At 43.8% G+C, this 18031-nt stretch overlaps 1 protein-coding gene across 1 annotated transcript in view; it reads left to right on the forward strand.

Moving 5' to 3' along the window:
- Window positions 1-18031, forward strand: part of ZNF337 (zinc finger protein 337) — a 32548-nt gene that overhangs the window by 566 nt on the left and 13951 nt on the right. The window contains 6 exon segments of the mRNA XM_021717861.1: window positions 6494-6571; window positions 8548-8572; window positions 9216-9282; window positions 10498-10624; window positions 10955-11002; window positions 11005-11049. Of these exon segments, the coding sequence (XP_021573536.1) occupies window positions 9262-9282; window positions 10498-10624; window positions 10955-11002; window positions 11005-11049 (241 nt within the window). The 5' untranslated portion in view covers window positions 6494-6571; window positions 8548-8572; window positions 9216-9261.

The raw sequence follows: 18031 nt of genomic DNA on the forward strand, positions 1-18031 counted from the left end.
GCAGGGCCCGACTCGGCTTCCCGCGGCTGTGCCCACCGCGCGGACGTCCGCGGGAGGGAGGCCGGAGGCTTTGGGACTCGGGCGGCTTCCCGGGGTCCGCGCGCCGGCTCCCTTGGATGTTGGGGTGGGAGTGGCGCCCCGAAGACAACTGTGGGACTGTGGGCCGACCCTCCGGTAACGGGTCTTGCTGCTGTTATTACGGAAACATTGTAGTGGGACCTGAAGGGGAGCGACACTGGTGTGACCCAGCCCACCCTCGCACCTAGTCCAGTTCGACCCCAGGCCCCGCCCGCCCACGTGTGGCCTTCACTGAGGCTTGTCCCGGCCTACCTGTTGGCTACGCAGGGGGCCCTTGGCCAGGCTTGAAACCCGCCTCTATCGCTTCCTGGCTGTGTCGCTTTGAGAAATAGCAAGTGGCCGGTGAGTCCCGTGTACTCAGCGTCAGGTTGCATCAGGTGGGCTGGGTTGAGATGCCCACGCAGGCTCTGTTCCCAGGTTATTTTCTTCTCTGCAGGACTCGTGATCCTTTTTTTTTTTTTTTTTTTTAAACAAAACGAGGCTCTACTCTGGACCTGGGAATTTCCAAGGCTGTCTCTGATGCTCACACCCTATTTGGTCCCTAGCTCTGCTTCTCCAGTCCCGTGCTTACCCAAGAAAGGACTGTCACTGGGCTGGTGGTGCGTTCCTGTCATCTCAGCACTTGGGGAGGCCTAGGCAGGAGGATCACCTGAGCCCAAAAGTTCGAGACCAGCCAGAGCAACTTAGTGAGACCTGGTCTCTACAGTAAATCAAACAATCAACTGGGCAAGGTGGCGCATGCCTGTAGACCCAGCTACTCGGGAGGCTGAGGCAGGAGGATCACCTGAGCCCAGGATGTCAAGACTGGTGAGCCACGTTCTGCTAGTGCATGCCAGTCTGGGCCACAGAGTGAGACCCCACCTCAAAAAAAAAAACCTGGAAGGATTGTCTGCAGGGGAAAGGGAGGATAGTCCTCAGGTGGGAACCTCTCTCGAGACCTTGCTGCTTCCGTCTTTGCTCCCAACCATGGTGGGTTCCCCTTGCTTGTGTCTGACATCTCGTGCCCTGCCCCTTCCCTCTGGGGCTCTGAGCTTCAGCTGCTTCCCTTCATGGGGAACAGTCCCGAAATCGAAGTCCCTCATTCAGTACCCTTCCATCCTTACCCCTCAGTCCTCTCGGGTCTATATTCAGGCATCTGTGTTTCCGGTGTGGCCAGGTCTTAACGGAAAAAAATGATCCAATTCGCATTTTCAGCACTTGTCTGTCTTCATTCCCTTGACCCACGTGCAAGTTAAAAGTTAGTGAGTTAATGAGTTGAAATAGTTTTTACCTTATGCACCATGTTTGGGATCAAGTGGATCAGGCTGTGGAACAAGCTGAAATTTTGACCATTCTAGTAATTATTAGTTTTTTTGAGGTATAATTTAGACATAGTAAAATTCGCTTATTTTTAAGTCAGAGTTTGAAGAATTTTGACAAGTTTATATAGTTGAGTCTTAGTCATCAGATCAATATATGAATATTTTTCATCGCCCCAAGAATGGAGTTATTTTTATCTTTCAAAATTTTAATGAAATATAAGTGAAGGAAATATATGTCTCAAGTTTGCCTCATGTTCATATCTAATTTATTGCTAACTATTTTAACTACTTTTTTCTGGTTCTCAGTTTTCTGTTCTTACATGCTATCAACTCCCACAGATGGTATGAGTCAGATCAACCAGTTTGCAGTGTTCTTCACACCCTGAAAATCAGTTTTCTCTAGTCTCCTTCTCTTAATTATCTTGGATATTCAGTTTTTTCAAATATATAATGAAAAATATTTGAATAGTAATATATAATTAATCTCAATTCCCTTCATATATGATAATACTTTGCTGTTCTCATTTAACCAACCTCCATCCCTACCCCACACTTTCTACTTTCCAGCTTTACAGGATGTCTTAAAGTGAATCCACGATGTCATTTTATCTTTACTGTGGCATCCCTCTCTATTTGTATGGCTCTTCTTTTGCCTTTTAACATAGCCACAGTACCATTATCACACTCAACACAATTAGTGGTTTGTTAATTTCATCCTTTACCCCAGTCCATGTGGAAATTTTCTGGGTCTCAAAAATGTCTCCTCACTGTTCAGTTTCCATACTCGGCTTATTAAGATCAGAAGCATGAGGAGAAACACCAAGAATTCAGCACAGCAGTACACTCCCCCATCCCCTACCCCCCCTTTCACTTCTGCCTCCTGTAGTTTCCATACTTTGGCAAACTTCCCATCTACTTGAGTAGGTACTGAGTCTTGTCGATTCTGTCTCTGCTATACCTTTTCCCTCCAATTTCATCTCATACCTGCGAGACTCCTCTCTATATTCTACTTTCCGCTGCCTTTGCAGCTCTGCTCATAAGGACAAATATTGAGTATACCACTCACCTGGTTGCCTGGCCCTAATTCTACTCATATTATAATCAGGAATGTGAATCCTGAAATGACAGTGTGAGGAGCCACGTGGACTCTCACTAGCAAAGCACCACAACTGGTCAGTTATTTAAAGCAAAACACAACAGCCCTTACACTTTATGGAAGTTGTGTTAAGACCACCTAGCAATTTAGAGAACTCTTTTTTCAGAAGAATCAACTAAGTCTGTGAAAACAGTGAGAGTGTGTGATGTTTGCATCACAGAGTACCATCCCTGCTACATGGGTTCACTGTGACCAAAACTCTACTTGGGTGGTGGGGTGGAAATAACAAGACAGTGCTCCCATTTCCAATTTCTCAGTCGGTGGTGATAGATTTTCCTGCAAGCGACAGACCGATGCTGTTCTTAATCTCTCTCCTTGCCAGTCCTGTATTCCGGAAGCATGGTTGGGAAGTGTGGTGTTTTGGTTTAGACCTCTTTGAATGTAAAATTTTTTGTTTTTGTTGTGTGTGTTAGGTTTGTAGATTAATGTCTTTCTTCAGATTTTAAACTTTTGGCTATTATTTCTTTGAACATTCTATCTGCATGTTACTGTCTTCTTCTGGACACCCACAATGTTTATATGGGTCCAGTTAATGGTGCTCTACAACTGTCTTGGCTCTGGTAACTTTCCTTCTCTTTTTTTGTTCTGCTTCTCTGTCTTAGTAATTTTAAATGTCCTATCTTCATGTTCAATGTTTTTTCTTTCTGCCTGCTTCCTGCCATTAATTCTGTAGTGAATTTTTTCAATTCACTTACCATGTTTTTCAGGCCCAGGTTTTTTGTTTGTTTGTTTTTTGATTTTTTTTTTTTTTTGAGTTGCAGTCTCACTCCTTTGCCCAGGCTGGAGTGCAGTGGCACACTCAAGGCTACCCCAGCTTTGACCTGCTGGGCTCCAGCGATCCTTCCAAGTAACTGGAACTATAGGCACACACTACCACGCCTGGCTAATTTTTTATTTGTTGTAGCGACAAGGTCTTACCAAGTTGCCCAGGCTGGTCTCAAACCCACTGACTCAGACAAAGTGCTGGGATTACAGACTGAGTCACTAAGCCCAGCCAGGCCCAGGGTTTTTGTTTGGTTCCTTTTTATATTTCCTGTGTCTTTGTTGATATTCTGATTTTGTTCATATATAATGTTCCTGATTTCCTTCAGTTCTCTCTCCATTTCTACTTGACCTTTTGAGCATTTTTTTTTTTTTTTTGAGTCAGAGTCTCACTCTGTCACCCAGGCTGGAGTGCAGTGGCATGCTCACGGCCACCGCAGCCTCGACCTACTGGGCTCAGGCGATCCTTCTGCCTCAGTCTCCCAGGTAGCTGGAATCACACCCAGCTAATTTTTTCACTTATTGTAGAGACAAGGTCTCGCCAAGTTGCCCAGGCTGGTCTCGAACTCCTGAACTCAGGCAGTTCTCTTGCCTCAGCCTCTCAAATGTGCCAGGAGCGTGAGCCACTGCTCCTGGCACATTTTGAGCATATTTAAGACAGTTCAAAAGTTTTTGTTCAGTGTGTCAGATGCTTGTGTTTTCTCAAGGAAGATTTCTGCCACTTAATTTTTTTCATTTTAATATGCCATGTTTTCCTGTTTCTTTTTGTTCCTTGTGATTTTGTTGTTGTTGCTGCTAGAAATTAGGCATTTGAATAAAACGTTTTCCTCTTCCAGCCTTTGCAAGACTGTCTCTTTGTCAAGAAAGTTGTTCCTTAAGTAGCTTGGCCTTGGTGCTGAGCCTTGGCATCCCTCCAAAGAGTAAGTTTCAGGTTTTCTCAGGCCTTTTTGGAGCATGCAACCTGCCTGGGTCTGTGTGTGGCTTTTTCCATTTTTTTTCATGTATTCAGCTGCTTTTATATATTTGTAACCCCCAAAAGGTCTCTCTTCTGGGTTTTGATGGTCTGTTGTGTGTCTCCACCCATAATATCTTGTGCCTGGTGTCTGCTCTTCAGACTACCTGCGTCTTTTCCAAGTGGGATCCAGTGCTTTTTTCTGTCTTCCGAAATAGCCAAAACCAAGAGCAGTCATTCAGGCAGCCTCTGACAGGTCACACCTTGTAAATAAGGTCTAAGTTGCTTTCTTGGGTTTGGAGAAGGGAATTGGAAGCTGAGATGCGCTTTGCAAGGTCTATTGTGCTCAGCATCTGTAATCTTTTGCCCCAAGCAATGCCTCCCTCCTTTTCAATGTCTCCCTCCTTTTCATGAGATTCCTCTCCTAGGCAGTTCCCAGACAGGTTCACACATTGAGAATAAGATGCATTCTCCTCCGTCCACTGCTGTCCAAGAGAGAGAGCCACAGAGAGGGAGACCATGCCTCCACAGGGAGAGTGGAGAGGAGATGATGGGCAAAAAACGCTATGATGTTTTCTGTTATTCTGCATGTGACTGTTTCTTGAGTGGGCCGTTCCTTGGTTGCTGGAGCTCTTTGTTTTTCAGTGAGTTTAGTTTCTGTAAGATTATTTTAGCCATTTTTTTGGGTTAAGTGCAGAATTAGTAACATGATGAATGCTTTTTCTGGTAAGGTAGTCTTAGGAAAAAATTTCAAATGTATAGCAGAATTGAGAGCATAGTATAAGAAACCTCAATTTATCCTCATCTGACTTATACAATTTTAAAACTATGGCTGTCTTGTTAGATTTATCCTCTCTCCCTTTTTATGTGAAAGTGTATTTTATTTTATTTTTATGCCAGAGTATTTATTTTTTTTTTTTTTTGAGTTGGAGTTCCACTCCGTTGCCCAGACTGGAGGGCAGTGGCACACTTTCGGCCACCGCAGTCTCGACGCGCTGGGCTCCGGCGATCCTTCCACCTCAGCCTTCCAAGTAGCCGGAACTACAGGCGTGCGCTACCACGCCCGGCTAATTTTTGATGTAGTGTAGAGACGCGGTCTCGCCAAGTTGCTCAGGTGGGTCTCAAACCCGTAGGCTCAGGCAATCCACTTGCCTCGGCCTCCCAAAGTGCTGGGATTAGACTGAGCCACCGAGCCCGGCCATGCCAGAGTATTTTAAATCAAATCCCAGACATCTTATTTTGTCCATAAATACTTGAGTTCTAAGGAGGATTTTTAATTGATTTTATTGAGGTATAGTTTGCATGTTAGAAGAAGCACAGCTTTTCACTGTACACCTTAATGAATTTTGGCAAATGTGTACACTCATGTTACTTCTCACCTCAGTCAATATGTAGACTATCTCTAGAAAGGTCTCTCATGTCCTTGCACATAAGCATCACTCCAAATGCAAACAGTCACAAATCCTCACCAAATATTAATGAAGAGAGTCCTGCAATATATGAAAAGGATATATTCTGAGCATGTAGAGTTTATTCCACAAAAGTAGGATAGGTTTCATTTCCAAAAGGCACTTTTGCGTGTGTGTGTGTGTGTGTGTGTGTGTGTGTGTGTGTGTGTGTGTGTGTGTGTTGGAGTTTCACCCCTGTCACCCAGGCTGGAATACAGTGGCACAATCATGGCTACTACAGCCTCGACCTGCTGGGCTCAGGCAATCCTTCCACCCCAGCCTCCTGAGTAGCTGGGACTACACGCATGTACCGCCTTGCCCAATTAATTTTTTTTTTTATTGTAGAGATGAGGTCTCACCATGTTGCCCAAGCTGGTCTTACCAAACTCCTGGGGTCAGACAGTCCTCTTACATTGACCTCCCAAAGTACTGGAGTACAGACATGAGCCACACCCAGCCTCCAAAAGTTACTTTAATTCACCACTTTAATGGAGTAATGAGAAAAAATTCACTTACAGAAAAATATTTGATAAAATTTCATCCCTTTCAGGATAAAAATTTTTAACAAATGAGAAATAGAAATAATTTTCCTTAAGATAACAAAGGTTATATGTGACAACCGTACAGTGATCACTGTATGTAATGAAATGCTTTTTCATTAAGATGAAGAACAAGCATTAATGCTGGTTCTTATCACTCCCATTCAGCATTATCCTAGAATAGCTAGCCAATCTGGTAGGACAAGAAAAAGGATAAAAGGCACAAAGTTGGAAAAGTAAAACTTTTTTATTCACAGAGGACATGAATGTGTACATGGAAGATTCTGCGGTTAAACAACTAGAACTCATCAGTGTATTTATGAGTACAAGACAAGGTAAGTGTTTCTAAAAAGCTCTTGTATTTCTGTAACCTAGAAACAAGCAATTAAAAGAAAGATAAAATAAATACACTTGCATCAAAGCATAAAATACTTAAAATTCTAAGACTAATATCTTTGTGACTTTGGAATAGGTAAAGAAAGCACAGATGGGACATGAAAGTATGTGAACTACTTAGAGTAAGTCCCCTACATAGGAACCATAAAGTTATGAATCTTTTTTTTTTTTTTGAGTTGGAGTCTCACTCTGCCGCCCAGGCTGGAGTACAGTGGCACGGCCTCAATTTGCTGGATTCAGGGTATCCGTCCGCCTCAGCCTTCCAAGTAGTCGGAATCAAAAAAAAAAAGGTAGATTTATTAAAGGGAAGATACATTGGGAAGAGCACAGTGGCCAAACCACAGAAAGAATGTCTGCAAAGAGGCAGAGACTAAATAGAATCATCTATGAGGTGTTGCGAGTCCAGTGGGCCAGAAAACTATCCAGAGGACTTGCAAAAGGAAATTTCCAGAGGTTTGTGAAGTGGCTGATTGAGGAGGGTGTTTTGTTTAAGATAGAGTGAGTTAGCTGGGCTCGGTGCTCAGCCTGTAATCCCGCGCCTTTGGGAGGCTGAGGTGAGTGGATTGCCTGAGTCCGCGGGTTCGAGACCCACCTGGGCAGCGAGACCTCATTTCTACAATAAATAAAAAAAAGTCAGCCAGGCATGGTAGCGCGTGCCTATAATTCCAGCTACTTAGAAGGCTGAGGCGGAAGGATCGCCGGAGCCCAGCAGGTCGAGGCTGCGGTGGCTGGGAGCGGCCACTGCACTCCAGTCTGGGTGACAGAGTGGGACTCCAACTCAAAAAAAAAAGATAGGGTTAGTTAACAGCAGTAGTTAACTGTTTCTTGTTTACTGTGCAACTAGCAGTTAATGGCTAACTGCTTTTTGTTTACTGGGAGCTAGCAGTAGATGTTTTACAACTGGCTTATTAGCTTTTACAGCTCCTTGCTATTGTCATTAAGTTTCTTTGTAACATTTGTCAAATCTGTCCTGAGATTTCATTCCTTAATATACCTAATTGGTGCTGGCCTAATGGGGCCTCATCTTCCTCCACAAGTACAGCCTGTTAAATACTTACAGTACTATGTAGCTGATTGTGTTAGTTGACTTTGTTGGACTTAAAACAAACTGGACTTCCAGATATACCCTCAGAACAGAGCTTGTTCGTATGTTGGGGACTAACTATATGCATGTATACTTACAGAAATCCTAACAAAACTAAATTTTTTAAAGTGTCTCACAACTTCCCATACAGACGATAGGAAACCTTACTGTTTTTCTTCTTTTCTTCCTCAACTACTTGCTCTGACGTATAACGTCATAGCTCAAAGTTTATGATTCATAGTGTTGCTGGCTAGTGGAAGTAAGCTGTTTTCATGATCACCACATGATATGGTCTTTGTTCCTTCAAGTTTCACTCTATTCTCACCCTTATATTTTTCTGTATTTTACTAAAGAGCCATTAATATTTGTTGTGTCATAAGAATACTTGGAGTATTTTTTAAATGAGCACTTTGTGGTATTACTGCTTGCGATAAAATATGAAATTTATATCCCCTTTGTTCGCAGTTTCTGCCACAGAGCTCCTAAAACCCCTGGGACTTCCTAAGCGATGGTAGTGTCTTTTGTCATTCATAAAGAGCCACATTAGAGCCTCCCTGGCTTTAGTGCTAATAGGATGACTTGGGGTCGGCTGATCACCAGAAAAACCAAGTTACTTTAGGGATGAAACTCCTGGCCCTTCTCACCTTCCTCTGGGCCGGGTGGGGGAGGGGCCAGAGATTAAGTTCTATAAAAATTCTTGAACAGCAAGATTGGTTGAGCTTTCTGGTCACTGAGCACATGGAAGTGCAGAGATCTGAGGGCAGAGCCACAGACTCAGGAGGAAGTGGAAGCTCTGCCTCACGTCTGGCTATTCATCTGTGTCCTTTGTAGCATCCTCTATCATCAACTGATAAACGTAAGTAAAATGCTGCCCTGCATTTTGTGAGCTGTCCTGTCAAACTCGAACCCAAGGAGGGATTGTGGGACCTAGTTTATAGCTGATTGGGAAGAAATCTAAGTCACAACCTGGGGCTTGCAATCAGCATCTGAAGTGGGGCCGTTCGTGGGGTCAGAAACTGATAGGAGCAGGAAAGAAACGTGTGTGCTTTACAGCCTGCTTTATTCCTAGGTCTCAACTGGGCCCCCAGTCTCAGTTCCCCTACCCTGGGGTATGTGAGGGTAGAGGTGGCCATTGTCGCACAGAACAGGGGATCTATGGTGAGGCATCACACCACAGCCTGATCTTCTGCCAGCCGCTCCGAGCCCCAACCTTAAACCTAGGACTTGACCTGCCAGTGCTCCTTTTAGTTCATCAGCAATGTGAGCAACCAGTCTCACCCAGCTCCTGGGGCACAGGGGCCTCACTCCTATGCCTCACTCCCAGATCTTGGGGCTGAGTTGCAGGGAGCCCGGCCCCCTAGACCTTCTGGTCAGGTGCCCAGAGGAGGTTGGTGCTGGCGCTCTCACAGCTCCCAGCTGGTATTGGAGATGGGCCTGTTTGGCATGTCGGGAGGGCAGCTGCATCTAGGCACCCTCTGACTGCTCTTCTTTTCCCACAGATCAGCCACCATCTGCGGGTTTCCCTTCTCTGCAGAAAGCAGGAAGATGGTCATGACCAGGAGAGAGGTGAGACTTCCTCGGAATTTTCTCTCTGCTGTCACAGGTGAACCCATTCCCTTCACTGGTCCTGGTGGCCACATTGATTGTATAGGACACAGACAAGTACAAGTCTTGGGCAAGTGATCTTTCTTGTGTCCTTCCCGTGGGTGACTGACCTGTGTGCACATCACCCACTGAGTAGTGAACTGTGCACAACACACAGGGAGCAATTACAGCAAAAGACATGGATGTCCTATGAAGTGTCTGGTGCTGGTTGAGCTGGAGTCAGTGAAGGTAGGGCAGTGAGATAAGTCACAGAGGTATCCAGGAGGTGGGGGCTCCCTGGCAGCCCCGAGAGACATGGCAAGTCCAGGAACTGGAGAGGAGGCAGAAGTGTGGTCAGCCTCGGCCTGCCTGTTCTGGAAGCTCTGAGCTGGCCGCCTTTGAGGCATGTGTGGACAGAACCTGGATGCCAGCCTGAAGAGGCTGACTGAGTCTTTAAGCCACCTGGGTTTTGAGGGTCTTAGCAAGAGGTGTGAAGTGACAAATTAGTGCTGGGGGCAATAGGGATTGACTGTTCAAGGTCAAAGGAGAGGCTTTCTGGTCTGTGAGTCTAGTAGATGATGAGCTTCACTGAACAGAATTAAAGTTCATCAAGTACCTGCAGAGATGCCAGGCAGCACATTCCTAGTTGCAGTACAGAGGTACTGCCCTTTTCATCAGAGTTCCATTGGCTAATTCACTTATACCTTTACTGTCCTATAAACAAGTCCAGTGTTAAACATTTGGCAGAAATCAGATCTAGTCTCCATCTGAATTCAAGACTAGTGTGAAAGAGAACCTCCAGGGCAGATTCAGAATGATCAGCTTTCATTTGATCAGGACATCAGTGAAAACTGTGTCTTCCACGTTTATAAATTCCATGGAATGTCCAATTCAGGACATGGCCCAGGGTACCATTAAACTTTAGTGTTTTTGTTTACTCTTCATATGTTCTTAGGAAACACTGTAGTGTAGTTTTTGAGTTTTCCTCTTCTCTTTGTCTTTGTTAAACCCCACACAGATTAGAACTCTATTTTTTTTTGGAGGGGGGGAGCCCTATCCAGATCTGCCTAGAACTTTGGAGAACAGGTTCTAAATGCTGGGGTCGGGCACAGACGGGGGTGTTGGAACAGAAGATCTGGGTGGCAGAGGCCGGACTCTTCTGCCTCCTGGTGAGCAGGCCTGGGTTTTGTGTTACAGACTTTCATGACATTTGGGGATGTGATTGTGGATTTCACCCAGAAGGAGTGGAGGTTGCTTAACCCTGCCCAGAGGACCCTGTACAGGGAGGTCATGCTGGAGAACTACAGCCACTTGGTCTCAGTAGGTAAGTGTGGCTTCTCTCAGGCCTGGCTCTTGCCCAGAGTACCTCTGATTTTGCCTCAGGTTAACTCAGAAACAAGGATGTTTTCTCTGTTCCCGTGGGGAGGGTCTGGTTCCAAGAGAGCTGTCTACTGGCTGTCACTGTGCATATGCAGGCCTCTTTCCCCATGCTAGGGCTCTCTTCCTGGCGGGTGGCACTCCGAGCATGGGAGATGGGGTCATCCTGCTATCTTTCTGCTCTGAGAGCCCCTCCCTTCACACCCCACGTGTCTTCAGCAAATGGCCCCTAGAGCCTACAACTAAGAGTCATTGCATTGTTTTTCCCTGTAAGCAGAAATTGCCCATTCTAAACCAGAATTCATCAGGCTGCTAGAGCAAGGGAGGAGCCCTGGGAAGACAAGAAAAGACAACCACTGGGCCATTGTGCAGGTGAGGGGAAGAACAGGGCAGACCACATAAGCCACTCAGCCCTCCAGGAGGAAGGCAGCTTTGCTGAGGCTGTGGAGGAGGCTATTCTGCTTCCTTGGCTGCTCTTGAGACCCTGGCTCTGCCTCCCCTCCACACCTTTGTCTGCCCGAGTGAGGGGCCTTCCTGGGATCCCTGGAAACCTCCCTCCCCCCATTCAGCTCAGTTGCTTCCTCACTCAGTTTGTGATTTTCTTTGTGACTGCCCAACTCGTGAACCTGAGTTCATCACCCCTTCCTTATACATCCAGCTCTTCCTACTTACCTTCCCAGTTCTCTGGGTCTATCCTCTCTCCCTCTTCTCATTTGGTGTCTGAAGCAGTACCACTGTTCTGGAGGTCACCTCTTCCTTCCTGCTCCCTTCTTCCCCCAGGCACTCTGCTTGAGTGGGCTGTTCTCCAGATCGTGCACCCCTCTGAGTCCCTGTAGTCCTTGCTTTGGTTTATCAAGACTACACATGTGGTGATGATGATGATGATGATGATGACGATGACGACTTTAGGGTGGACTTACTTTCTTGGAGCAATTTTAGTTCAACTCTAGGCCCTTTGTTCCCCTCTTTTCACACTTTTTTTCTGACCTCCCTTACTTCCACAGTGGGATCACAGGAGATTTCTGCTGAAAATTGGTGTTAATTTCTGTGCTTATGATGATTATAAATTTGTAGTTTTCTCTGTCTTGTTGTCTGTTTCTGAGGTCACCAGTTTTGTTTTTTTCTTTTTGGTTTTTTTTTGTTTGTTTTTTTTTTGGTCGGCATCTCACTGTGTCGCCCAGGCTGGTGTGCATTGGCACACTCGTGGCTACCACAGTCTCAACCTTCTGGGCTCAGGCAATCCTTCTGCCTCAATCTTCCAAACTGCTGGAACTACAGGCTTGTGCCACCACACCCGGCTAATGTTTTATTGATTTATTGTAAAGACGAGATCTTGCCAAGTTGCCCAGGATGGTCCTGAACCCCTGGACTCAGGCTTTCCTCTCGCCTCCACCTCCCAAAGTGCTGGGATTACAGGTGTGAGCCACTACTCCCAGCCCAACAACAATAATCTTGTTGGTTCATGGGGAATCTTGTTTCCCCTGTAATGTCACCCTCCTCTCCCACTCCTGTATTATTTTTAAGCAAATTCTGGTCACCATATTTTACCTATAAAATCCAGTAATGATTATTAAGTTATAATCTGTTTTGTTTCATATTAATTTTGGTTCCTAAGCTTTTTGGATAACTTCAACTGTCATTTAACTCCTTTTTCCATGACATGTATATTTTGAGTTTATATCCTATGATACTTAATTTCCTGCATTTTATTATGAAGAAAATGTTGAACTGGAGTATATTAAAAAGTTGAAAGGCTTACTAAATGAACATCTGCTGACCTACCACCTCTTTTGTTTTGTTTTGTTTTGTTTTATTTTTGAGTCAGAGTCTCACTCTGTTGCCCAGGCTGAAGGGCAGTGGCACTCTCACAGTCACTGCAGCCTCGATCTGCTGGACTCAGGCGATCCTTCTGCTTCAGCCTTTCAAGTAGCTGTATCTACAGGCACGTGCCACCATGCCCAGCTAATTTTTTTTATTTATTGTAAAGATGAGGTTGCCCTGTGTTGCTCAAGATGGTCTGGAACCTGTGGGCTCAGGCAGTACTCTTGTATCAGCCTCCCAAAGTGCTAGGATGACAGGCATGGGCTACTGTACCCAGCTGTGATATGTATTCTTTTTTTGTTTTAGTTGGAGTCTCATTCTGTCGTCCAGGCTGGAGTGCATTGGCATGCTCACAACCATCCCAGTGTCGACCTGTTGGACTCCAGGGATCCTTTTGCCTCAGCCTTCCAAGTAGCCGGAACTACAGGCATGTGCTACCACGCCTGACTAATTTTTGATTTATTGTAGAGACGAGGTCTCACCAAGTTGCCCAGGCTGGTCTCAAACCCACAGGCTCAGGCAATCCACTCACCTCGGCCTCCCAAAGTGCTGGGATTACAGGCTAAGCCACTGAGCCTGGACAGTCTATATTCTTTATCACTTATTACCCACTTGTGTACTACTCTCGCCATCTACAAGTCCATTTCACTTTTGATGCTTTTTAGCATTACAGACATTATTATCCTTTGCTCATAAACATTTCGGCATGCATATAAATAATTAATATTCTAGGTTGGGCATGTTGGCTGTTGCCTATAGTCCCAGCACTTTGAGAAACCAAAGCGGGAGGATTGCTTGAGTCCAGGAGTTCAAGACCAGTCTAGGCAACAAGCAAGACCTCATCTCTACAAAAACATTTTAAAAAATTAGTTGAGAGTGGTGGCATGTGCCTGTGGTCCCAGCTACTTGGGAGGCTGAGATGAAAGGATCACCTGAGCCCAGGAGGCTGCGGTGAGCCATGATCATGCCACTGCATTCCGGCCGGCGTGGCAAAGTGAGACCTGACTCAAAACAACAACAAAAAAAAGAAGAATTAATATTCTCATATTTTTTATGGGTGGGATTCACACTGCACAAATACACTGCACAAAATACCTTAAGTGTACCTTTCAGTGAGCTTTGGTGTATGCATATGCCTGTGTAATCTGAACCCCCGTGACAACATAGAACAATTATTCTCATCCCAGAAGTTTCCTTCTGCCCCTTTCCAGTCATTTCCTGCCCCCACATTCATCAGAGGCAACAGCTCTTCTGATTTTGTTCAATATGCATTAATTTTTGCCTACTCTAGAGCTTCATGTAAGTAGAATTATACAGTATCCTATGTCAAAAGATTAGCAGATTGTCTTTTTTGTTCATGGTTGTTGTTGTTGACTTTGTCCCGTTCTCTGCAAAGAAGCAGGTTCATTCGGATTGTGGAATTCTTCCTCATTCACTGCTTTCCACTTACCCCTACATGCTACCTTCTCTAAAAAAAAAATACCCACATAGAGAGTTAGAGCTGGTCTAAAGAGTTTTCACTGACATAAGGTCTCTGATTTTAGATATATGGTCGGTGCCCCTGCCTCAGTTTCTGAAGGTGGCAAACACTCTTCTTAGTCATGTTGCTCTAGTATGACAGAATACCATAGACCAAGTGACTTAAACAACAGATGTTTATTTCTCACACTCTGAGGCTGGAAATTCCAAGCATAAGGGGCTAAAGCCTTTGGTTCCGGATGAGGATCCTCATCCTGATCTGCAGGCAGCCACCATTCTTGCTGTGTCCTCACATGGCAGAAAAAGAGCTCTGGCTGCTTTCCTCTTAAGAGGATATATATCCATCCCATCATTTCATACCCATGATGTCATCTAAATCTGTTTACATCCCAGCGGTCCCACCTCCAAATACCATCACATTATGGGTTAGGTGGACACAAACATTCAGTCCATAACAGCTCTCTTCCCCCAGCCAAAATTTGTTGCTTGTTGATTTACCTATTGGTGTATTAAAGAGGCTTATTGTCTGCCACTAACTTCTCAAAGTATGAGTGTTTAACGGAGTATATGTCAGAATTTTATTTAACTCATAAATAGGAGTACTGGCAGAATGTCAAAGCTGGTCCGATGCAGGTTTGAGAAGTTGGGATGTACATGGGTGGTGCTGAAATAAGGCTGTTGTAAGTTACCCTGTGACTTTACAAAGTCAGCAGACTTGCCGGGCTCGGTGGCTCAGCCTGTAATCCCGCGCCTTTGGGAGGCTGAGGTGTGTGGATTGCCTGAGCCCGTGGGTTCGAGACCCGCCTGGGCAGCGAGACCTCATTTCTACAATAAATCAAAAAATCAGCCGGGCGTGGTAGTGCATGCCTGTAATTCCGGCTACTCGGAAGGCTGAGGCGGAAGGATTGCTGGAGCCCAGCAGGCAAGGCTGCGGTGGCTGGGAGTGGCCACTGCACTCCAGTCTGGGTGACCGAGTGAGACTCCAACTCAAAAAAAAAAAAAAAAAAAAAAAACAAAGTCAGCAGACTTAATCAAAGCTTGCTCTCTAAATGAACAGAAAAATTGGAAATTTTGTAGATGATGTACAAGAGCTCATATGATCATGTATCTGACAAGTTTTGGAGTATTTTGCCTGAATAGTAAGCACAGGAACCATCTCAGGTACCATTGGTTATTTCTCTTTTCACTTTAGTTTTTTCTTTCTTAATATGAATATTTATTTTAATGTACCCCAAAACATCCATATTTTTATGTTTTTATTGATACATGATAATTTTACATACTTATGGGTTGCACATGATATTTTGATACATGCATAGAATGCATAGTCATCAAACCAAGGTATTTAGGGTATCCATCACCTTGAACATGTTTTATTTCTTTCTGGTGAGAACATTTAAAATCTTCTCTTCTAGCTAATTTGAAATATAAAATATATTACCATTAGCTGTAGTCACCCTGATGTGCTATTGAACACTACAACTTACTCTTTCTATCTGTATTTTTGTGCCCATTAACAAACCTCTCTTTTTCCCTCCCTCTCCTTGCTTCCCAGCCTCTGGTAACTATCATTCCCTTCTTTACTTCCATGAGATTAACTTTTTTAGCTCCTACATGCATGGAAACATGTGGTGTTTGTCTTTTGTGCCTGGCTTATTTTACTTAACATAAAAACCTCTAGTTCCATCCATCCTGCTGCAAATAACAGGATTTTATTCGTTTGAGGGACTGAAGAGTACTCTATTGTGTATATATGCCACATTTTCTTTATTCATTCATCTGTTGATAGACACTTATGTTGATTCTATTTCTTGGCTATTGTGAATAGTGATAGAATAAACATGGGGGTGTAGTATCCCCTTGATGTGCTAATTTCCTTTCCTTTGGATAATATAGCCAGTAGTAAGATTGCTGAATTATATGGTATTTCTTTTCTTTTCTTTTTTTTTTTTTTTAGAACCCTCTAATACTGTTTTCCCTAATGGCTGTACAAATTTACATCCCACTTACAGTGTTTAAGAGTTTCGTTTTTCTCTACATCCTTACCAACATTTGTTATTTCTTGGCTTTTTCATAATAGACATTATTACTGGGGTGAGAGAATATCTCATTTTTGGTTTCTATTTGAATTTCCCTGATCATTAGTGATGTTGAGCAGTATTTTGTATATCTTTTGGGTATTTGTATGTCCTTTTTGAGAAATGCCTATTCCAATCCCTTGGCCCCTTTTATTTTTTTGAGTTGAAGTCTCCCTCTGTTGCCCAGGCTGGAGTGCAGTGGCACACATGCTCACAGCCACCCCAGTGTTGACCTGCTGGGCTCCAGCGATCCTTCCACCTCAGCCTTCCAAGTAGCTGGAACTACAGGCACATGCTACCACGCCTGGCTAATTTTTGATTTATTGTAGAGACGAAGTCTTGCCAAGTTGCCAGGCTGGTCTCAAAAATCCACTCGCCTCGGCCTCCCAAAGTGCTGGGATTACATGCTGAGTCACTGAGCCTGGCCAGAGTTGATTTTTATATATGGTAAGAGATAGGGACCTAATTTCATTCTTATGCATTTTTATATCCACCATTTATTGAAAAGACTGTCCTTTCCCTAATTCTTGCTGCCTTTGTCAAAAACCACTTGCCTGGAAATACATAGGTTATTTCTGGGTTCTCTATTCTCTTCCATTGGTTTATATGTCTATTGGTTCTCTACCATTGATTTATGGTGACTATAGCTTTGAAGTGTATTTTGAAATCAAGAGGTATGATGCCTCCTGCTTTGTTCTTTCTGTTCAGTATTGCTTTGGCTATTCAGGGTCTTTTGTGATTCCAAATGAATTTTAGATGTTTTTTTTTTTCCTATTTCTGTGAAGAATGTCACAGGTATCTTAATAGGGACTACATTGAATCTATAGCTAGCTTTGGATAGTATGGTCATTTTTTCCCCTATTTTTTATTAATCAATATTTTTTGTTATGATATTGTGGGGTACAGTTAAGGGTTAGGTATACAAATATGCTTTGTTCAGGCACCCTTGTTGATAAGAGGTGTCTCCCTGAATATGGTCATTTTAACAGTATTAATTCTTCCACTTCATGAGCATAGGATGTCTTTTTGTTTGTGTCCTCTTCCGTTTCTTTCATCAGTGTTTTATAGTTTTCATTGTCATGGTCTTTTACCTTTTTGGTTAAATTTATTCCTAAAATTTTTTTTCTTTTTTACCTAATATGCATGGGATCACTTTCTTGATTTCTTTTTCAGCTAGTTTGTTAATGGGGTATAAAAATGCTGATGTGTATTTATTTATTTATTGTAGAGATGACATCTCACCATGTTGCCTAGGCTGGTCTTGAGCTCCTGGGCTCAAGCAGTCTTCCAACCTTGTCCTCCCAAAGTGCTCAGATTACAGGTGTGAGCCACCATGCTCAGCCAGATTTTTACATGCTGATTGTGTACCCTTCAACTTGACTAAGTTTGTTTTTAGAGTTCTAAGAGGTTTTTGGTGGAGTCTTTAGGTTTTTCTATATATGAGATCATGTCATCTGCAAAGAAAGTTTTACTTTGTCCTTTTTCATTTGGATGCATTTGATTTCTCTTTGCCTAGTTTTCTCTGGCTAGGGTTTCCAATACTGTGTTGACTAAGAATAGTGAAAGTGGGCATCCTTGTCTTGTTCTCGTTCTTAGAACAGAGGCTTTCAACTTTTCCCCCATTCGGTATATTGTGAGCTATGATTTTTAAAAATATATGGTCCTTATGTTAAAGTATGTGCCTACTTTGCTAAGAGTTTTTATCATCGTGGGATGTTGTATTTTATCAGATGCTTTTGCTTTTTCTGTATCTATTGAGATGATCATATGGTTTTTGTCCTTCATTCTGTTGATGTGATGTAGCAAGTTTGTCAACTTGTGTATGTTGAACTATTCTTGCATCCTTGGCATAAATCCCTCTTGGGTGTATTATCTTTTGCAGGGGTCCTCAAACTACGGCCTGCGGGCCACATGCGGCCCGCCGAGGACATTTATCCAGCCCGCCGGGTGTTTTTGCCGCCTTAACTTGTTACGAC

The sequence above is a fragment of the Carlito syrichta genome, unplaced genomic scaffold (assembly GCF_000164805.1).
Source record: "Carlito syrichta isolate Samal-C Ts95f unplaced genomic scaffold, Tarsius_syrichta-2.0.1 Scaffold311350, whole genome shotgun sequence".
Classification (NCBI taxonomy): domain Eukaryota; kingdom Metazoa; phylum Chordata; class Mammalia; order Primates; family Tarsiidae; genus Carlito; species Carlito syrichta.